This window comes from Schistocerca nitens, chromosome 8 (genome assembly GCF_023898315.1).
Source record: "Schistocerca nitens isolate TAMUIC-IGC-003100 chromosome 8, iqSchNite1.1, whole genome shotgun sequence".
In the NCBI taxonomy this organism is placed as follows: Eukaryota; Metazoa; Arthropoda; class Insecta; order Orthoptera; family Acrididae; genus Schistocerca; species Schistocerca nitens.
Genome location: NC_064621.1, coordinates 466,291,433 through 466,315,509, shown reverse-complemented (window position 1 = coordinate 466,315,509; position 24,077 = coordinate 466,291,433). Strand labels below are relative to the sequence as shown.

Sequence of the window (24,077 nt, the reverse complement as noted above, 5' to 3'; positions counted from 1 at the left end):
AGAAGAAATTTGTGATTAAGATTGTCTGGAAATAGACTGTATACCACATGCATTTAAATAAAGATCTTGTGATGCAAATAAGACCAATGCATTCACTGACCTTACAAAAATTATTGCGATGAAAGGATCCTTAATTAAAGTACAGCATTTACGATACATGCCTTGTACAGTATGGCTAAAGTCTTTGCAGAATTCCTGCAGACATTCCTACAACAATTTTTTTAAGTGTCACTGTTATCTATCATTATAATTTTTCTTATTTATTGCCTTTAAGAATTAGGTTAAGTTACAGAGTTCATCTGTGAAATTAATTAAACTGAATAAAAATAAATTTCTGTATTGGCCAGCTGCTATAACACAGGCTTCTTTCCAAATCATTTGTATTATGTTTTTTATTTGTATTTAACATGGAAATAATCAGACAGGTCTCATACAACATTAGGAATTGGCAGGTAGTGTCACTGAAGTGTAATTAAACAGTTCCACTTCTCTGTCTTTCGCACAAAAACTGATGAAAGCTGTAGACAACCACCAACAGGTATACGTCCAAAACTGTAACAGAAAGAAGAAATCATTAGAAAAATATTACAATTGATTGAAGTATATGATACAGTCAATTTTCCCTTTTTTCTTATTACTCATCTTCTATTGTGTAAGTGGATGTTAACAGTTATAAGAGTATAACTGATTATAAGACACGATTAAGTGAAAACTATTGTGTATGACATACCAAATGATTTGTTTACTTATTTAAGTCCCATAATCTACTAATTTTTATAGTATAAAATAATTCAATGGACATGAAATGTAGATAATGTGCACTACTGTTCGTGAACATTACACCATCTTGGAAAATTAATAAAATGTTATCTGTATATGACTAACAGTAACAGAAAGAAATAGTAAATATGCATTGCAATAAGGCTACATTACATGCCCGAAACAATACTTTAGAAAGTCTCCACATCGTAAAATAAGTACTTTTACTCAGTGTGCAGTTCAAGTAAACTGGCTTTCATTGTGAACCAAAAGAATGATATACCAGAGGGTTACAGTCAGTGTAAAGTTACATTATGTCAGCTATTGGTCAAGGCTCATAAATGTCACCAAATGATAAAACACTCGGCATGTGGGTCTCCTTTTGAAGCCAGTAACTTTGTTGAGCTATGGCCTTTGCCACTTATGAAACAAGATGATATCTTATGCATGTACCACTCAAAAATGATATAAAATAGCCAATACTCTCTTACAGACACTTATATACACGTATATGCCTTACAAGGCTATGTAGAAGATGCTGTTCACTTAATAAAATTTGGTACAAAAAGACTGAGAACTAATAAAGTGCAGCTGCCAGTTCTCAAAATACTGAAGACTTTATGTTGCAGCTTTTGACATAAATTCCTCATTTAACTACATATGTATACAGATTGGTAAGCCTTCACAAAATTGTCAATTAAACTGCAGCCTACTATTACTTACAGTAGTAGCAAATGGAAAATTCAGTTGAGAAAAGAGATAAAATTTCAAAGAGACAACATAGCTGACCATTCCTATCTTCAGGAGGAAAAATAACTAAAGTGTCAATAGGACACACTTAGAAGTAAGAAATACTTTCAGGTCATGTGTGTTTCTTCTTCAGGGAAGAAAGAAGGGCTGGTTAGGGAATGCTGGAAAGGAGGATATTAAATTTTTTGGATTGGTTCACAACTTCTCTCTCTCTCATATGCCTTTTGGTCTTTGGAAATAAAAGGAAGTCTGCTGGTGCCACACTGCTCAACAAAGGTACAACATGAGAGCATTTTTTTAAATATAAACTGACACATAATGACTGTCTCATATACACTGTGTGATCAAAAGTATCCGGACACCCCCAAAAACATACGTTTTTCGTATTAGGTGCATTGTGCTGCCACCTAATGCCAGGTACTCCATATCAGCGACCTCAGTAGTCATTAGACATCGTGAGAGAGCAGAAAGGGGCGCTCCGCGGAACTCACTTCGAACGTGGTCAGGTGATTAGGTGTCACTTGTCTCATGCGTTTGTACGCGAGATTTCCACACTCCTAAACATCCCTAGTTCCACTGTTCCCGATCTGATAGTGAAGTGGAAACGTGAAGAGACACGTACAACACAAAAGCATACAGGCCGACCTCGTCTATTGATTGACAGAGACCGCCGACAGTTGAAGAGGGTCGTAATGTGTAATAGGCAGACATCTATCCAGACCCTCACACAGGAATTGCTAACTGCATCAGGATCCATTGCAGGTACTATGACAGTTAGGAGGGAGGTGAGAAAACTTGGATTTCATGAGCGAGCGGCTGCTCGTAAGCCACACATCACGCCGGTACATGCCAAAAGACGCCTCGCTTGGTGTAAGGAACGTAAACATTGAATTATTGAACAGTGGAAAAAAGTTGTGTGGAGTGACGAATCACGGTACACAATGTAGCGATCCGATGGCAGAGTGTGGGTATGGCGAATGCCTGGTGAATGTCATCTGCCAGCAATGTAGTAAAATTCGGAGGCGGTGGTGTTATGTTGTGGTCGTGTTTTTCATGGAGGGGGCTTGCACTCATTGTTGTTTTGCGTGGCACTAACACAGCACAGGCCTACATTGATGTTTTAAGCAACTTCTTGCTTCCCACTGTTGAAGACCAATTCAGGGATAGCGACTGCATCATTCAACACGATTGAGCACGCGTTCATAATGCACGGCCTGCGGTGGAGTGGTTACACGACAATAAAATCCCTGTAGTGGACTGGCCTGCAAACAGTCCTGACCTTAATCCTATCGAACACCTTTGGGATGTTTTGGAACGCCGATTTCGTGCCAGGCCTCACCGACCGACATCGAACCTCTCCTCAGTACTGCACTCCGTGAAGAATGGGATGCCATTCCCCAAGAAATCTTCCAGCACCTGATTGGACGTATGCCTGCGAGAGTGGAAGCTGTCATCAACGCTAAGGGTGGGCCAACACCATACTGAATTCCAGCATTACCGATGGAGGGCGCCACGAACTTGTAAGTCATTTTCAGCCAGGTGTCTGGATAATTTTGATCACATATTGTGATCCATGAGAAGACCTAGAGGGCGCCCAAGAACACGGTGGAAAATGGGAGTGAGAATATCTGTTGAAAGGAGAGGTGTGACCTGGCAGCAAGTGGAGGAAGAAAAGTGGTGGGAGGACCGAGCCAAATGGAGAGGACCGAGCCAAATGGAGAGGACTCGTCAGTACCCAGACCCGGTAGTAGCTGGAGCGGGATTCGGATATAGATAGTGTACGTATGTGTTGTAATGAAAGAAAAGCAAGAGTTGTATTCAAAGAATTTGCATATACAACTGCATTTCAGTTGGTTGAAATACCATGCTTGGAAGTAAACAACAACTGACTAGAAACTTGAAATTTCGTTGAGTACCCTGAGTGGTGGTGAAACTTCAAGATCCACACATAAATCTAGTTATGGGGAATGAAAGTAGATTGAGAGTCCTTGTAAGAGAATTATGGATGTTTAATTCATCGATGATGTACACTCGTTAAAGACTATTTATCAATAAATTCTTCAGCACAGTTCAACAGTTTGGATCACTTACCAAGTTGAACAAATGGAAGAGATCTTCTGAAAAATGTTGGATTCAGTATCTCACGTGTAAGAAGTAATAAAAGCTGGCAAGACACACAGAAGTTTGAGAAGCAGAACACCCAAATAACTGAAGTTCTCTACTCTTTGCAGCAACTCTCTTTATCTTAAAACTTAAGTTCAAGTAATGGTATGTCTCACTCACGCACATAACACACACACAACGGTTTGGAAATCATTTTTCTTGACAAAATATAGTCCTCTATATGTGACCTATCACGTCATTTTCCACAAATGTCTTAGTGAAAATCATGAATAACCAATTGTTCTAAATGTTGATGTTTATTTTTTAGACAAAGTAGGAACATAATTTTTTATCTATAGGCTTTTATGTAACTTTGCAACATAATTTCAATTTTTTGCAATCTTTTTTGTCTCTCTGTATGTCTGAAAACTGCTTTGCAGTAGAAGTTCTTTATGGTTTCCCATGGACACTGACGCACCATTTTTGGGCTGTCCTCCAGCAGCCTTTAGTGTTGGCCTCACTGCTATTCTCTCAGTGAACCCCAAAGTTTGGAGAGGCCAAGTCGAGGCGATAGGGAGCATGTTGAAGACTTTCCCACTCAAATGTCGTAAATTTACCCACAGTGTGACAAGCAAAAAGAAACCATATTTTTTCTTGCTGCAGGATGATCTTCCCAACGCATTGATTAAGAAGTGTGCAGCACAGCTTGAAAGGTGTCTGGATGCCATGGAAAGCATTTATGAGCTGCCCAGGTTCAAGAAAAATGATAAGAATGCAACCCACTGCATCCCAGAAAACTTTTCACATAACTTTCTCAGGCGATTACATGATCATTCATTCCTTTGTTAATGATGAATCGTAATAGTACCACTCCATACTCTGACATTTTGTTTCAGACTCATAATGATGAAACCAGCGTTCACTGATTGACACACTATTCATCTAAAAGTCATATCTATTGTTTCTAACTGTATGAAGAAGACTACCAGTTATAGTCCTTTCCTGCACTTTGTGGGCATGAGTCAATACGTGTTGAACTTGGTGGGCATAGACTTTTTGAAAACCCAAGTTTTGAACGATTTCCTGCACTATATAAATATGTACCTCTAGGGAGCTTATATAAATACTTTTTCCTTCATATTTTTATTTTATGCATTGTGTTTAGCAATAAAGGTAAAAATTAAATGATACATGAGTCTGAACATAAATGTTTCAGTGTATTTATATATATCGTTGCTATAATATTTGTAGAGCCTATTTTCGACCATCGAAATTGAACAATCGAGTGATAGGGCGTTAATGAGGAGAACACTGATTGTTCATGTTATGGCATAGATGGTGTGTTGGTTTACATGTGTAAAGACACAGGTAATTAACCATTTTAGGTGAAACTGAAACAGCTGATAGTGGGTCCACAACCTGTTAAACTGAGAAAGGGAACAAATGGTTGGAAATGCATATCTGTTGTGTTATGGACATACACAGCTTACACCACATAACAGCAATATAGTTAATAGTTCTTGTTCAAAGTCTCAGTGCATGTTGCAATGGCGCATGCAGTTCTGATACACTCTCGCAAAGACCCCAGGTGTCTGTTGCACACTGCAACATGCAGTGGGTGATAAAAACGAAACAGACGTACTGCACACAACTTAGCTGATAGCACATGTGTCATGTGACGACTGTATGCATCTCACTGGCGCATTAGCTTGTGCCAACACACACCACTATCCCTGATTTCATTTGTCCATTGCATCAACTTGTAATGTGTCCATGGTGAGGTGTGTTACTGTGTACAATGTTGCTAGAGTACAAGCTGCGTGTCTTCTGGTACAACAGACACCAGGAACCTTCAAGTGTGGCAGACCTTCATGCACTGTTGCCATGCATGTATAGAGACTGGCGGTCGTCATTTTGAACAATTACTATGAGCTACATTGTTGTTATATGGTGTACACTGTGTATGTCCATAACACAGTAAATACGCATTTCCGACTGTTGGTTCCCTATCCCAGTATAATCGGTTTTGGACCCACTATCACCTGCTTCAGTTTGACCCAAAAGGTTTGAGACATCTTGTATAATGCATCTGGAGACATTATTTTCAGCGCAGATTTGTCAAATATCAGCATCATCGTTGCTGTACAGTTACGCCACAGAAGGTGTCAAACAAATAACACTTCGTTCATTGAATTCCTGAAACAAGTGTGGTTAACACACTGTGTCACATGACGCAGTTACGTGAAACTGAACAAATTTTATTAATATGCAGATGTAATAAATAAGCCAGCATTTCGTGAATATAAACCACTAACACTCGCACTAGTAATTGCACACAAGTAATTTTTTGTAGCTAAGATGGCGGCCACTGAGTGACGCGCGTTTCTTTGGCTCGCGAGTTTTTCCGCTCATTGAAGGTGTTACAGAGAAGTGCGGCAGTCCACAACGTGTGCATCCGACTAAACAAGAGTTACTTGCCGTGGTGTGTTGTTCTCCGTTGATTACCACAAGTGATAAGTGATAAGTGAGTGAAAAATAGAAAGAGCACGAGTAAGCGGCAGCAGGCGAGGCTACAGGGGCGCAGGCGGCGCGGGCGCCCGGTCTCCGGCGGCAGGTGAGGCCTCGCTTCCCGACATCGGGGAGCTCGTCCGGTCCCAGGTGAGTGCGGCGCTGCACAGCAAAGACACGCTAGACGTAATCGTGCAATCCATCACGGATTCTGTGACGGCCGCGGTCATGGACAAACTGCAAGAGTCTGTCGGGCGCAACAGCACCGAAATCCAGTCTCTTAAAAAGTCCCTGGCCGCACAAGAGAAAAAAGCCGCCGACCTAGAAGCTAAACTGTCTGCGGCCACCGATGAAATCGAGCAGTATCAGCGAAGGAACAGCTTGCGCTTGTTCGGGGTAGCTGAAAACGATCGCGAAAACACCGACGACCTGGTCATTAGCCTCGTGCGTGAAAAACTTGGCGTGCGAATTGACGTGACCGCTATTGACAGAAGCCACCGTGTTGGGCGCACGATACCAGGTGCCATGAAACCCAGGCCCATCATAATTAAATTTGTGTCATATCGGAAAAGAGTTGAAGTGTTTGCTCAGAAAAGAAAACTCGCCAAGAGTGGGGTTACCCTGAGGGAAGATCTGACGCGCGAAAGACTAAAAATTTTGAACACTGCGATCACACAGTTCGGCCTTCAAAATGTATGGACCCAGGATGGCAGGATCGTAGTCAAGATGGAAGGAGGGAGGAAAACGGTGACGAACATGTCCGAACTGAAAGACTGAACGAAATCTCGCGAGACACAAAGTCTCATATTGTACTCTGTCTAATATAAGTTAATTAGTATTCTTTCTTTTCATTTTTTACGTAAATATTGCTTCGTTAATTCTATAAGTACCATAAGTACTCTATTTAAAATCAGTCAATTGTTTCACATAGATATTGCTTCTTTATTTGTGTATCATAAATGCTCATGTATATTCATATTGTCAGTCAAACGGGAATTAACATTCACCATTAACAGGAATCTCCTTAAAACCGCCTTTCTATATCTGTTATTTTCATCCTCGTCACTACCACTACTACTACTATTATCTTTTTCGTAAGCACCACTGCCACTTTCCATCTTTCTTTTCGCTCCCTTCTCCGATACCTCCAGCTTGTCTTTCACCTTTAGCCCACAGACGCTTGAGTCAGTCACGACCTTGGACACACCTGTAAATATGTCTTCCCCCGCGAAATCCAGCTTTTGTCCCTCTTCCGGCCAGCAGGTAAACGGAGCGCGGTCGGTCCTACAGGCGGCCACAATGGGACGGACCGGTTCCGGCGGCGGGTTCTTTGTGGCCCACGCGAACGCTCAGTCGCTAACGGCTCACTTCGACGAGTTCTGTAACCTGTTCTGCCAATCGCTGTTCCATATTATCCTCGTCTCTGAAACTTGGTTGAAACCAAACATCTCTTCCGACGCTATTCGAATCACTGGTTACACTCTCCTAAGGGCAGATCGTGAAACACGACGCGGGGGTGGTGTGGGTGCCTATGTTCGCTCTGATCTGAGACCTACTATACTATGCACATCGGATGCAAAGTGCGAAGGAGAAGCAGAGTTCTTGTTTTTCGAAATAAATACATCAAATCAGAAACTGCTAATTGGAGTAATCTATAAACCTCCAAACGTCGGTGCTATGTCCTCCTTTCAGTCTGCCCTGTCCTCGCTCGTGACACTGTATGAACACATAATCGTTATGGGCGACACAAACATCGACTTACAGTTAAAATCTCCCTCTGCAGAAAAACTAAGGAGACTGTTCCACTCCAATGATATGAGTTTAACACCGCTGGACCCAACTCATCACACGCCACACAGCCATACACTCATAGATATAATGGCAACAAAGCGACCAGATAAAATAATTCGCGCCAATCAGACATCCGCTCCAGGACTCTCTGCTCATGACGTGATATTCTTAAATTACTCAGTGCATACTACCAAAGAAAAATCTCACCTGGTAACCTACAGAAACCTAAAAAATGTTAACCATGACGCTCTTCAAAAGGATTGCTCAGACATCCCTTGGTATGATATAAGCAATGAACCGACTTTAGACGGAAAAATTCGGGAATTATGTCGCAAAATCATTGCACTGTATGATAAACATGCTCCTCAACGCACTGTCAAGGTAAAGAGAGCTCCCGCTCCGTGGCTCACCACTGCATTACGCCAGTTAATGAATAAACGTGATGCTGCACATAGGGCCTTCAAGCGTAACCCAACTCCCGAGGCGTACGAAGCTTATAGGAAACTCCGAAATAGAACCAAGCAAAGCGTGAGGAATGCCAAAATCAGACATGCCCGCTCTGTCGTATGCGGCATATCAAAACCTGCTGCACTGTGGAAAAAGCTGCGTAGTTTCGGTATAGGGAAGCGAAGATCTGACGCTGTTTATCAAGCGTCTGCAGAAGAATTAAACGATTTCTTCTCAACAGCTGTAAACTGCCACGCAGCGACAAATTACCAGCCCCAAGATATCAATCTCTCGAGAGACAAGTTTTTCCTAAAACATGTCACTACCGGCACAGTACACAAGGCAATTACGAGAATCTCTTCCGAGGCAGTAGGAAATGATGGAGTGAGCATTGGCATGATCAAGAACGTCGTAGACACTATTACTCCAGTTATCACAGACATCTTCAACCTGTCTCTTGTCAGTAGTACATATCCTACTGAGTGGAAGCAAAGTTTAATTCAACCTATACCCAAGACTGACAACCCTAAGTCGCCAGGTGACTACAGGCCGATCAGCATACTACCTGCAATATCTAAAGCCCTAGAATACATCGTCCATGAACAGCTGACGGATTACCTCAAAACTCATAACATCCATGACAAATATCAGTTAGGCTTTCGAAAGCACCATAGTACAGCAACTGCATTAATCAAAGTAACTGATGACATTAAACATGCTATGGACAGACGTGAAGCTACCATCCTAACACTGCTTGACTTTAGCAAGGCTTTTGATACAGTTGACTTTGATATATTACTAATTAAAATGAAGCAGCTGAATTTCTCAAACAGCGCAATACACTGGTTCGACAGCTACCTCAAAAACAGAAGTCAACAAGTCATTTGTGGGTCGGAAAAGTCATCATGGAAAAACGTGCGCTCTGGAGTTCCCCAAGGCTCCGTCCTTGGTCCATTACTCTTCTCACTGTACATTAATGATATTTCTTCAGTGATTCACTCCTGCAACTACCATCTATATGCCGACGACATCCAACTGTACATAAGTGCAAGCCCCAAGAACATTGCTGACGCAGTAGCGAGTATGAACGCAGATCTTTGCTCTGTTTCTCGATGGGCACAGAACCTAGGTCTGAAACTAAACCCCAAGAAATCCCAGGTCATACTTATATCTCATCCAAAGTTAATCAGTCGGTACTTTCACGAAACAGTCCCTCAAATACACCTCAATGGTACCCAACTACCATACCAAAAAACAGTAAAAGACCTTGGAATAATCTTCGATGAACACCTAAACTGGGAAGAACAAACAGTTACAGCTTGCCGGAAATCGCTCTCCTCCCTACATGCAATTCAGAAATTTAGAAAAATATTTCCAACCCATGTTAAACAAAAATTAGTCCAAACACTAGTCTTGCCTAATCTTTACTACTGTGATGTAGTTCAACACGGCACAAATAGTGAAAATTCGAGACGCCTCGAGCTAGTGATGAACGCTTGCGTTAGATACGTATGCAATATACGGTTGTATGATCATATCAGTCCTTCATACTCCCAGCTAGGTTGGATACGCCCACATAAGGCACGCGATCTCCACACGATGTGCTTACTTCATCGATTTCTTAGCCACTGGTGCCCCCAATACTTATCTTCTCACATTAAACACCTATCATCATTCCACAACCGCAATACCAGATCGGATACGTCTAGCATCTTGGTTGTACCTTTACATAACACAAAATCTTTCTCCATGTCATTCTCCATCTCAGCCATACGACTATGGAACGCGCTCCCCTGTGATCTGCGTCTTATCCGGAACCACTCAACATTCAAGAGTGAACTCAAGACTTACATATTAGGGACGGTATAGCCACCATTGTTGGGCCCCTCTCATCTCTTTCTTTCTCCTCTCCATCATAGCTTCGAATTTTACCATTCTATTTCTCTTCCTCTAACCTATTTACCTCTTCTATATCTCTTTCACCCCATTCTATCGTCTTATGTCTCTGCTTGATGAGAATAACTCACAAGCTGCAAGAATATAACGAGAAAATTCCCAACTAGCAATAGGACTGACATTCATAAAAGAAAAATATGTTTACTTTCATATACATAGTCATTATTATTATTATTATTATTACTATTATTATTATTCTTGATTGTTATAATTAATTTTTGATTGTTATAATTATCATTGTACTACGTTTATAATCTCTATTTTTTTTCTTAACATTAATACTGTATAACATGTAATATGTCCTTAATGTTCTGTAGAAACTGAAATTTGTTGAATCTGAGTATGCCTGGTTAGGTGTAAGAGAGGGCCTGAAGGCCCTAATCTTGCCAGGTAAAATAAATGCATAAATAAATAAAATAAATAAATAAATAATTTCTCCGGCCTGAGCTACGAGATGCAGTTCTGAGAAAAAGGAGAATTTTACGACGGCACGTCGTCCCATGCGGCTAAAAACTCTCCCCACGGGATACTTAGCGAACACAATGACATGCTGCCGCCACTGGGTAGGCCACTCGCAAAAGTAGCCCTTGTCCCTGCTTTTAACAACGATCCTTCGGGAAGCTTTCCTATAGGAACACGGCAGGAGATCCCAGATAAAACGTCCGGAGAAACCCAACTTAGAACATTAGTGACTCATTGTAGCCACCTGTCCTAAAACTTGCATGAAAGAAAAAGCTGTTTATCTCAGTATTACGTAGCAGAAGTTAAACTCTGCCATATGAAAGAAAAGACGCCTGTGATAAGCTACAAAAATTCTAGTGGGTGGAGTTATAACAAGTACGAATTCCCTGATTGGCCAGAAAGAAGACGCATGACGACCAGCTTTGGTATAAGCAAATTGCAGACAGAGTAATTGGCTCTTCTCTTGCAGAAAATCATCGAGTATTTTAGCACAGCGACTCGTGCTGCGCTGAGATTATTGCGGGAGACATTATGTGAACACTTGTTCATAGGCTTATCTTAACTTGTAAGGAGTTAAGCTGTAATGTCCCCTAGTACAGAGAATCGCACTGAGCACTGACAGTTAACACTTGCGAGCGATTTGAGGGCAATGATGTATATGCTACTCCAGCCAAATAGACATTATAGACTATTCCAGCCAATAGACATTAAGGACACATGAAAGTTGACTGGTGTAGGAGTACACCTGCAGAGCAATCAAGACCGAGAAAAGGTTGTGAACTATGTCCCGTCTGGCTGTAGTTTCAATTATCTGCCTGTAAACTAAGTGGAAGTTGCTAATATAGACTCTAAAAAAGACGACAGTATACGTGTTATACATAACTGTTACGTTAAAGGTGGAGAAAACACATTTTTCTCAATCTAGGACATTATTTTCCGCAATAGCATCAAAAATAGACATTGGCGAGTCAGGGTTGATTCCCATCAATGACGTTAATACACAACTCTTAGGAAAAGCATAAATGTATCGAATAGACTTAAACCATACTCTATTAGATAAATTACACCCCTAAGTGCAGTCAGTGTGTAATGCATATGAACAAGAAAACTGGAATTGTAAGAGGACAAACTAAAAGAAAGAAAACTGGAGTATCTGGTGAAAACACTTGCCATGAAGGATGAATCTAAAAAGTTATTGGAAAAATCATAAGCTATTGCAGATACGCAGGCAGTGTTTACATATTACTTTAAACGTGGTGTATGGAAAGATATGGACATGAATGGGGTGTAGCGACTATAGGCATTTACTGTAGTGGAAAGTTGTCATACGTTGGAGAGCTCGTAGGAATCAATGGACCAATGGATGTTTACCATACTACAAGATACACGATTTTCTTATTAACATCCACTCCCATTTAAATCAGCTTAAGAAGGATGGCTACATTGAGTCTAAAGCTGGCAGGATGGATGTTGCACAACGGAAGAATCCTTTGCAGAGTTAAAAACTGAACGATAACTACATTCAATGGGCATTCATTTGCGTAAGTTGTGAACTTAAAGTTTCATACGAAAATCTCACAAGAATGTGGGGCGCAAGAGCTATAAACATACTCCCAGGAGGACATGGAATGTTTTAACACTAGTGTAATACAGGAAATCATCTTCATCATCATCTTCATCACCATCATCATCATACTCTCAACGATTAGGCTGTTGCTTGTTCCGAATTCACAAACAAAATCGTTCCATCTTTTTCGAGGTCTTCCAATACCTCTTTTCCCACTCCGCTTGTAGTTCAGAATACAGGATACAGGAAATAAGATGCAAAATTAAAATTCGTGAATACCTTCGGATAGAAGAATTGCAAGAAAGAGAAAAGCTAATTGTTAAAGGAGAAAAATTAGATATATATTAGAATTCAAGATTGTGCGAGCTTGTGCTGGTTAAATGGATTGGTTGGAGAAAGAATTAGATGATTTAAATACAGATTTAAATTGTAAGCTGATAATTATGCTCGATGTAATTAAAACTACCCCAAGCATATGTAAAGATAGAGTTGTTTCCCGTGTGTAAATGTATACGCTAAAATTAATAAAGTTTATGCACCCAGTTATTTGCTTTCTAATTCGCTGTCCTGCCAAAAGAAAAAAAGAAAATAAGTCTCCTATTTATGGTGATCTACATGCATTTGGATGGTGAAGTTCAACATTAGTGGAGTTCCTTAAGTCAAGTCTCCACGAAACACAAGATCAGGGCAAAACTATCTTTTCTTCTACACGATAAGGATAATGTGCGTCAGCAAGAGGAAACAAGGCAATTCACAGTTCTGTAGCGCCACTAAAAAACTGTTGTCTTTGAGGTATACAGTGCTTCTTTTTCTGTAACTGTTACATCACTATTTCGTGATCGTCCAACAGGGAACACATCCTGTACATGGCGGAGGGTATTGATACTTCAACACTCCACACAGCACAATGGCAGCCGTGACATGTGAGTAACTACAAGAAATAATCTATTAACAATAACGTGGAGCATTGTAACATGGTATACTACGAAATACGAAGGCTGTAAATGAGGAACACATGTAGTGTGTTGTATTGTTTGAGGAGGATAGAATTGGGAAAATGAGATAAATAGTTATTTATAAATTATAGAGCGCAGCAGTCAGTCGTCCTTTTTTGAATACTATTCAAAGAACTGTGACTGATACCCGAACAACGGGGAACTGACACGTATCGAGACTAGAAAACAGTGGATTGATAATGAGTAGGCACTAGCCGAAATCTGGATTTGCCAAATAAAACCTACAAAAAAGGACGACTGATTGCTGCGCTCTATAATTTATAAATAATATCACAGTCGGTGAGTGCACCAACTTTCCTAATGGAAGGTAACCTGATGCTATAAATAGATTAGCACAATTTTAATGTTCCATGTCGATGAACCGAATATCGAATGACCACATAACATTCCGCTTTAAAATCATGTTGTTTATAACAGCACACAAACCGTCGCTTTCTGCCGCATTAAAGATGCGATGAGCAGTATTTGTGTTCGATTAACTTCACCTACGTATTGTGAATATGTACCGAAACACCTGAGAAAATCCCTTCGGCTTCTCTTAAAAAGGACATACTGTACCTAGATGTCCGACTACTTTTGATCAAATAGTTTAAGCCGTCAGAGAATGACGAGTTTTGTATGTATTACAGCTGATATGAAAAAGGTTAGTGTCCAGGAGAATACTGCTGGCATGTTTAATCGAATGCTAATAAAGAACAGTTTCTGGAAATGTCATCGGAAATTAAACAGACATGCAATAAGAAATTATTAGAGCTGTTAATACAGTGTGCATTCTGTGGTATACCGAGGCCTCTGCTGCCCACATCTCAGTACTAGTGTCCTGTCTATCTTATCTCAGCCGACCGCTGTGGTAAGCGGTTCCAGGCGCTTCAGTCCGGAACTGCGCTCCTGCTACGGTCGCAGGTTCGAATCCTGCCTCGGGCATGGATATGTGTGATGTCCTTAGGTTAGTTAGGTTTAAGTAGTTCTACGTCTAGGGGACTGATGACCTTAGATGTTAAGTCTCATAGTGCTCAGAGCCATTTTTGTCTTATCTCAAGCGTATGAGATGCTCAGCTGTTGCAGTCTGATGCGACAAGAGAGTGTCCAAGAGGCAATTCTGCTTCTCACTCGCTCTCTCTCCAGTCAAGTTATCTATCATGTGTGAGCGATTTTTTAACGGTCTGCGACTGCTTCTTCTCCTTAATTTCTGTCGTGTGCACATAACAGTAGTTTTAAACAAAATGCTGCGGTGCTGTAGTTAATAACTCAACGTCAAGAAGTGATGCTCTGACGTTTTCCGGTCTTCAGTGCATATTTGATCTAGCAGTACGACGAATTTCGTCTCATTATTCTAAATTTCTTTTAGTTATACTGTTGTTGTTGTTGTGGTCTTCAGTCCTGAGACTGGTTTGATGCAGCTCTCCATACTACTCTATCCTGTGCAAGCTTCTTCATCTCCCAGTACCTACTGCAACCTACATCCTTCTGAATCTGCTTAGTGTATTCATCTCTTGGTCTCCCCCTACGATTATTTCCCTCCACGATGCCCTCCAATACTAAATTGGTGATCCCTTGATACCTCAGAACATGTCCTACCAACCGATCCCTTCTTCTGGTCAAGTTGTGCCACAAACTTCTCTTCTCCCCAATCCTATTCAATACTTCCTGATTAGTTATCTGATCTACCCATCTAATCTTCAGCATTCTTCTGTAGCACCACATTTCGAAAGCTTCTATTCTCTTCTTGTCCAAACTATTTACCGTCCATGTTTCACTTCCATACATGGCTACACTCCATTCAAATACTTTCAGAAATGACTTCCTGACACTTAAATCTATACTCGATGTTAACAAACTTCTCTTCTTCAGAAACGATTTCCTTGCCATTGCCAGTCTACATTTTATATCCTCTCTACTTCGACCATCATCAGTTATTTTGCTCCCCAAATAGCAAAACTCCTTTACTACTTTAAGTGTCTCATTTCTTAATCTAATTCCCTCAGCATCACCTGATTTAATTTGACTATATTCCATTATCCTCGTTTTGCTTTTGTTGATGTTCATCTTATATCCTCCCTTCAAGACACCATCCATTCCGTTCAACTGCTCTTCCAAGTCCTTTGCTGTCTCTGACAGAATTACAATGTCATCGGCGAACCTCAAAGTTTTTATTTCTTCTCCATGGATTTTAATACCTACTCCGAATTTTTCTTTTGTTTTCTTTACTGCTTGCTCAATATACAGATTGAATAACATCGGGGAGAGGCTACAACCCTGTCTTACTCCCTTATACTGACGAGCCAAAACATTACGTCCACTGGCCCCCGCGAGGTTGAATGTCCGCTGCGGTGTTGCGGGCACGTGACGCAGTAACATAGAATGTAAGCGGAAGAGAGACGAATGGACAGTCATTATAGAGAAGATACGAACCGCAAATGCGGAAATCGAAGTGGTTTGGACAAAGGACACACTGTTGTGGCGCTGCGGCTTTTCAGAATCTCTGAAACGGCGAAGCTGGTCGCGTGTTGGCGTACAACTGTCGTGAGCACCTGTGGAAAATGGCTGAAGGATGGTGGAGCAACGAGTAGGCCGTAAGGTATGGGACGACCACGTCTCAACACAAAACGCAGAGGTCGGAGGATCCCCCACTGTGTAATCCAGGATAGGCAGCGACCTGTGACCAAATCTGACGACAGAATGCAATGCTGGTGCAGGTACAAGTGTTTCGGAGCACACCGTTCAAAGGCCATAGTTGAACAGGTAGCTCCACATCACACGACCCCTACGTGTTCTTGTCTTGACCCAAGGACGTCGTCAGTTATGATTGCATTGGGTACAGCGTCACTGAGTTTTCATCGTGGCTGAATAGAAACGTGTCGCCTGTCGAATGAATCGCAATTCTTGTTCCACTTGGTCAATGGTTGGGTCCTTACGCTGCGTCATCCAGGTGAATGGCTGCACGAAACATACACAGATGCAGGCCAGTAAGGACAGAATTACGGTATGGGGTACATTGAGTGTGGGATCTGTGGTGCTAATCAATAGCGCCATGACAGCGGTGATCTATGTGAACATCATTGCGGACCTCCTGCATCGCTTCATGCTTAAAGTCTCCCCCTACTGCAATGACATGTTCCAGCAGGATAACTGTCCGTGTTCCAAGGTCATCATCGTGCTACATTGATTTGAGGGGTATTATAGTGAACTTAGACGTTGATGTCTTGGCCGGTAAATGTGCCCGACCTGTACCCATTGGAACAAATATCGGGCACCAGCTGCTGGAATTGCTTGACCAGTGCATAGACATCTCGTGCTACATACTTCTGGAATCCTGTCAAGGACTTGTAGGATCCATGTAGGCAGAATCTCTGTTGTGCTGTGTTTGAAAAGTGGATCAACACCCTATTCAACAGGTGGTCATAATGTTCTGGCTCATCAATGGATACGTTTCGAATAACCAAGAAGAGAAGTATATGATGCGAAATGGCTGCTTCCATAATCTAGCTTATTCCTTAATACGGAATGACTAAAATGATGTTTAATCCACGTATTTTTCCTTAATCTGCTGAGAACATATTTTGCTGCGTTTGGTCGGTTTCCGAACTTTCCTTCTCGCAGTGTAGATCAACAGAGCTTTCCGAGTTGGACCGACAGAAAATCTAAGGCCAAATGACAGAACTAAACAACGGTGAAACTAAACAATGCAAACAAAATTGATCTATATAAAACAAAATATCCTCTTGAACGAGTTAGCTTACAGATGAAATCATGAGCTTCCTTTACACTTTAGACTAGGATCTGAAAGATTAGTACATCCATAGAAAATGCAAGCTGGCGTTTTTTTAGCTTCCACCAAAAACTAACATTCGGGGCAACTAATATGGCAGATGTCGCCTTCAAGCAAAAAGGTTAGACTTCATATTTGTGACATCATGACAACTCCTCTTGTTATTCCTCCATGCTTCAATGTATAGCTCAGACATAATCAGTGGTTGTTACAATGGCGATAAACAGCTGAGTCTACTCACCATTACTGAAAGTTTTGTTCTGAAGTTGTTCCTTTCTTTAAACTTACGTACGTTCGAATGAGCAAACCTACATAATTACAAAAAGTCAAAACCATCCTTTATAATCGCAAACATTGCAAGCAAAATATAACTTCTAAGACTGATACAGCCGTCCGTGGTATGTTTAACATTAAACTGAATCGTCGACGGCATGCAGTATCAGTGGCTCTCTGTACAAGAAGCACATTTTATGCAACATATCAAGTATTAGGCAAGATTTGTGTTGCGGGAATGCACATGGTCACAAACATTATCCCTCCTCCTTCCTGTAGACATGGCCAGCCCATCTCGGTCTCTTTGTCTTGGCTTCTACAACAACATATGTTTCATTATATATCTCCCTGAGCTCGCTGGTCTCTCCTTTTCCCTATTCTCCTTGCTCACAAATTGGTAACCAAATATTTTCCACAGGAATTTCTTTTCAAAAACCTTTATGTTTCTTTCTGTATGCTTACCTATTATACATATTTCTGGCCGATATAGTAACAATCTTTTCAAAATGTTGTCTGGAATACTCTCTGAAGGTGGCAGGGATAAAATACGGAGAGCGACAGGCTATCTACAGTATGTACAGAAACCAGATGGCAGTTAGAAGAGTTGAGGGGCATAAAAGGAAAGCAGTGGTTAGGAAGGGAGTAAGACAGGGTTGTAGCCTATCCCAGATATTGTTCAATCTGTATATTGAGCAAGCAGTAAAGGAAACAAAAGAAAAATTCGGAGTAGGTATTAAAATCCATCGAGAAGAAATAAAAACTTTGAGGTTCGCCGATGACATTGTAATTCTGTCAGAGACAGCAAAGGACTTGGAAGAGCAGTTGAATGGAATGGACAGTGTCTTGAAAGGAGGATATAAGATGAACATCAACAAAAGCAAAACGAGGATAATGGAATGTAGTCGAATTAAATCGGGTGATGCTGAGTATTAGATTAGGAGATGAGACACTTAAAGTAATAAAGGAGTTTTGCTATTTGGGGAGCAAAATAACTGATGATGGTCGAAGTAGAGAGGATATAAAATGTAGACTGGCAATGGCAAGGAAAGCGTTTCTGAAGATGACAAATTTGTTAACATCGAGTATAGATTTAAGTGTCAGGAAGTCGTTTCTGAAAGTATTTGTATGGAATGTAGCCATGTACGGGAGTGAAACGTGGACGATAAATAGTTTAGACAAGAAGAGAATAGAAGCTTTCGAAATGTTGGGCTACAGAAGAATGCTGAAGGTTAGACGGGTAGATCACATAACTATGAGGAGGTATTGAATAGAATTGGAGAGAAGAGAAATTTGTGGCACAACTTGACTAGAAGAAGGAATCGGTTGGTAGGACATGTTTTGAGGCATCAAGGGATCACCAGTATAGTATTGGAGGGCAGCGTGGAGGATAAAAATCGTAGAGGGAGACCAAGAGATGAATACACTAAACAGATTCAGAAGGATGTAGGCTGCAGTAGGTACTGGGAGATAAAGAAGCTTGCACAGGATAGAGTAACGTGGAGTGCTGCAACAAACCAGTCTCTAGACTAAAGACCAGAAGAAGAACAACAACAACAACAACTTAGTAACAATGGTCTGATTATACACTTAAGTGACGAAAGTCATGGGGTACCTCATAATATCGTGTCGGACCTCCTTTTTACCCTGCGTAGTGCAGCAATTCGACGTGGCATGGACTCGACAAGTCATTGGAAGTCCCCTGCAGAAATACTGAGCCGCACTGCCTCTACAGCCGTCCATAATTGCGAAAGTGTTACCGGTGCAGGATTTCGTGACGAACAGACCACTCGATAATGTCCCATAAATATTCGATGGGATTCATGTCGGGTGATTCTTCGTCCGAATCGTCTAGACTATTCTTCAGACCAATCACGAACAGTTGTGGTCTGGTGATTTGATGCATTGTCAATCATAAAAATTACGTCCATGAATGGCTGCAAATGGTTTCGAAGTAGTCGAACATAAGCATTCCAGTGAATGATCGGTTCAATTGGAGCAGAGTACTCAGTCCAGTCCATGTAAACACAGCCCAAATCGTTATGGAGCCAGCACCAGCTTGCACAGTGCGTCGATGACAACCTGCGTTCATGGCTTCGTGGAGTCAGGTCAACACTCGAGCCCTACCATTCGGTCTTACCAACTGAGATCGGAACTCATCTGACCACACCACGGTTTTCCAGTCGTCTAGAGTCCAACCGAAATGGCCACCAGCCCAGGAGAGGCTCTGCATGCGATTTCATGCCGGTCGACTGCTGCCAAAGCTCAATGACGACAGTTTCCGCCGCTCTGTTGTAACGGATACATTCGTCGTACGTCTCACATTGATTTCTGCGGTTATTTCACACATTGTTGCTCGTCTGTTAGCGCTGATAAGTCTACGCATAAACCGCTGCTCTCGGTCGTTAAGTGAAGGCCGTCGGCCATTGTGTTGTCCGTGGTGATAGGAAATGACTGAATCTGATATTGTCGGCACACTCATGACACAATGGATCTCGGAATACTGAATTCCATAACGATTTTCGAAATGGAGTGTCCCGTGCATCTAGCTCTACCATTCTGCTTTGAAAGTCCGGTAATTCCCGTCGTGCGGTTATAATCACGTCGGAAGCCTTTCCACATGAATCACCTGAATGCAAACGACGCCTCCGCCAGTGCACTAGCCGTTTATAACTTGTGTGCGCCACACAACGACCGTCTGTAAATGTGCGTATCGCTATCGCATGACTTTTCCCACTTAAGTGTAGTTTTACGTATCCTTATTTTGGTTCCTCTTGAAAAGAAATTGCATGACAGTAATTTGTTGAGTGATATGACGCTTTGGATGTAACGTTGACCATTGCTACTATTTCTTGTTTCTCGTCATTTCAGTTGTTAACAACCACCACTTGATATTTAAGATAACCTGTTTCCTCAAATACAAGGTGTGGCTAGAAAAAAAACCGGACTAGTACTGGTGAAACAATAAAACGAATGCAATAAGGCTGAAAGTCGCGTGGCCTGTCACGTGACTCTCGCTCCGCCTACTGCTCGAGTTTCATCTGCCTCCTGCACTCAGTCTGCCCGTGGCGTCTGTTTTAAGTAGTTGACGTTTTGTCTGTGCGTCGGAAAATGTTGAGTGTACAGAAAGAACAGCGTGTTAACATCAAATTTTGTTTCAAACTAGGAAAATCTGCAAGTGAAACGTTTGTAATGTTACAACAAGTGTACGGCGATGATTGTTTATCGCGAACACAAGTGTTTGAGTGGTTTAAACGATTTAAAGATGGCCGCGAAGACACCAGTGATGACACTCGCACTGGCAGACCATTGTCAACAAAAACTGATGCAAACATTGAAAAAATCGGTAAACTTGTTCGACAAGATCGCCGTTTAACAATCAGAGCAGTGTCTGAGTTAACAGGAGTTGACAAGGAAAGTGTTAGGCAGATTCTTAATGAAAGTTTCAACATGAACAAAGTGTGTTCAAAAATGGTTCCAAAGTGTCTCACAATTGAACAGATGGAACGCCGAAGAATGATTTGTTCTGACATCCTGGAAAACATTGAAAGTGATCCCACCTTCTTACAAAATGTTATTACTTGCGATGAATCGAGGTTTTTTACTTACGATCCCGAAACTAAACGCCAATCGATGCATTGGAAAACTCCTGGTTCTCCACGACAAAAAAAAGCACGAATGTCAAAATCGAAATTCAAGGCAATGATGATTGTTTTCTTTGACATCAAAGGGATTGTGCACATTGATTGGGTACCAGAGGGACAAACAGTGAATCAGCATTACTACATTAGCGTCCTGGCTACCCTACGTGAGCGAGTACGGAGAAAACGGAACGATTTGTGGAGAAAAAAGTCATGGATCCTTCACCAAGACAATGCCCCAGCTCACAGTGCGTTGTCAGTGAAGACGTTTTTGGCAAAACACAACATTCCCATCTTAGATCATCCACCCTACTCACCTGATTTGGCCCCCTGTGACTTTTTTCTTTTCCCTAAAGTCAAGTCAGCTTTGAAAGGAACTAGATTTGAGACTGTTGAAGCAGTAAAAGAAAAAGCGACGGAAGTAATGTATGGACTTACCGAAAATGATCTGCAGCATTGCTATGAACAGTGGAAAATTCGTATGGAGCGGTGTAGAGACCGAGGAGGAGAGTACATTGAAGGAGATAACATGAAATTGTAAATAATTGTAAATAAAGGTTTTTTCCAGCATCAGTCCGGTTTTTTTCTAGCCGCACCTCGTATATGGTTATCAGTCTGCATGGTTTCCCACCTTTTGGCTTGTAATTTCTCTCTACCCCCAAAATTTTGTTTTCTAGATTTTTAGCTTTAATCCAACTTTCCTTACTTTTTTAAATAGCTTTCGTACCACTATTTACATGTAATCTAGATTGTCGGCGTTGAAACCTACGTCATGTTTAAAGGCAAGAACATTTATTTATTCATTTTTATTCGTTTGCTGATTCCACTTCTGCTTTGGTTGCTATATCTAGTGCTTCTCGTGCTGAACAAGAGTGGTGATATGCCATCTCATTGCCTGACTTCTGTTTTATATCAAAAACCGTGGAACATTCTCCTCCCATTTGCACTATCCACTCCGCGCCTTCCAGTGTCACGTAGAGAACATTTGTAAACTTCTTTGGTATTCGAGACTTATGAATACCCCCGACAAATTTTCTTTGTTTATTCTATTGTTAAAATCAACGAACAATACTGCCATTTTACTTGTATTATTCATACTTTGATTTGGCTTCTTTTAGTTCAAATATGTGATGAGAAATAGATCTGTGTTTCATGAACCCCTCTTCTTAATCGTCTATTACCTCTTGTAATATGACTCCAGTATTTTCTGTAGAGTCTGGAGGAACATTTTGCAGGCTGTACCACTTAATGAGATGCCTCTACATTTCTGTATTCTTGTTTTGCGCCCTTTTAATGGAGTGGTAAAGATGATCGCTTCTTTCCATTCAGCTGGCATTCTTTCTCCAAATGTTAGTCAGTAGTTTGTGTCTTTGTTTCGCAAATATAAAAAAAAAGGATCCAAATGGCTCTGAGCACTATGGGACTTAACTTCTGAGATCATCAGTCCCGTAGAACTTAGAACTACTTAAATCTAACTAACCTAAGGACAACACACACATCCATTCCCGAGGCAGGATTCGAACCTGCGACCGTAGCAGTCGCGTGGTTCCGGGCTGAAGCGCCTAGAACCGCTCGGCCACAGCGGCCGGCTCGCAAGTGTATCTCCAACACTTTTAGTTTTTAAGAAGTTCAGCTGTCATTCCATATCTACCCGTAGCGTTTTGTTCTTTTTTATATCTCGCTTACGTCTAAGTTTGCTTTATTGTCGGCCGTGCAACTAGGGGATCTACGCTCTGGTATTTATGTGGTTCCTAAATCTCTGTTCTTCCATCTTTAACATATAAAAGCTCCTCAAAATATTTCTTTCAAATTTCCTTATTTTTTGTTCTTTTCAAAATTTTATTTACATTTTTATCTTGAATGCCATACACCCATGGCATATATCCTTTTCTGAAAAACCAGATTGCTCGTTAAAAATTTCTTGCACTCGCTGTAGTTTTATCCTCTTCGGATGTGTTAATTAGACTTTCCACATTTTCTGCCTTTTTCTTGTGAGAAGATCTCTGGTTTCCCTATTAGTATTTCCATATGCTTCTGTTTGGCTGGAATCTTCCTGTGCGTGTTTTCCCTTTGCTACTCCTCTTTCTGTCACTTTTTGCTCATATTCTACCGAGAACCGTGTTATTTTATTTCTTCTCTTTCTTTTTCTGCACAGTTCTTCTGCTGCTATTTCTACGTTTGTTTTTCTTATTTCCCCTGGCCTTCGGTGTCGAGCTTGTTACCCACTGTCAGAAATTCAAAACTATTTTCAAGCTGGACGTGAAGCATATAAGCGAGAAAATGTTTAGAAAGCTTAGAAATTACGTGTAAAGTTTGCTGGAAGTCACTGGAAACACTGGATGAATGTAGTGTGCCTAATTTGCGCTCCATTTTAAGCAGAAACGAGTTTTCCATGCATCTAAGTTTTAATGGCGTCATATTTCCTGAATTATGTGTCTTACAATGACATAACTTCGCAGGTATATTCTAGACGTAGTAGTAAAGAAGTAATAAAATTAAAACATCGGGTGTCTGGGTTCAAAATGGTTCAAATGGCTCTAAGCACTGTGAGACTTAAGGTTTGAGGTCATCAGTCCCCTAGACTTCGAACTACTTAAACCTAACTAACCTAAGGACACCACATACATCCATACTTGCGACCGTAGCAGCAGAGCGGTTCCGGACTGAAGCGCCTAGAACCGCTATGCCACAGGGGCCGGCATCATGTCCGGATGACCACCGAAAACGTAGTTTTACTTTCATTGTTTTGTGAGAGATAGCAGGAAAAAAAGTTTTGTAACGGTTTGAAATTGTTAGTAAAATTTATTGGAAGTCGCTAATCTCATGAATACAGTCAGGGTATTAGCGCGTAGTCAGTTACGTTGCCTCATGACTAGAGACCGGATTACATGCATTTGCATGCTGCTTATGCATTTGCATATTTGGCTCGTTTTCACCGGTTATTTCATATTTTCAACTAAAAACTAGGGATGATTCATATTTTCGCTCTATGTTTACAATATTTTAAAAATTTAGGCGGGCGGTCTGTAGCTCGATCT

At 41.2% G+C, this 24,077-nt stretch overlaps 1 protein-coding gene across 1 annotated transcript in view; it reads right to left on the bottom strand.

Moving 5' to 3' along the window:
• Window positions 1–321: 321 nt before the first annotated feature.
• Window positions 322–24,077, bottom strand: part of LOC126199006 (uncharacterized) — a 362,479-nt gene continuing 338,723 nt past the window's right edge. Inside the window, exon 6 of the mRNA XM_049935686.1 lies at window positions 322–552. Coding sequence (XP_049791643.1) covers window positions 473–552 — 80 coding nt within the window. The 3' untranslated portion in view covers window positions 322–472. The remainder of the gene's footprint in view (window positions 553–24,077) is intronic.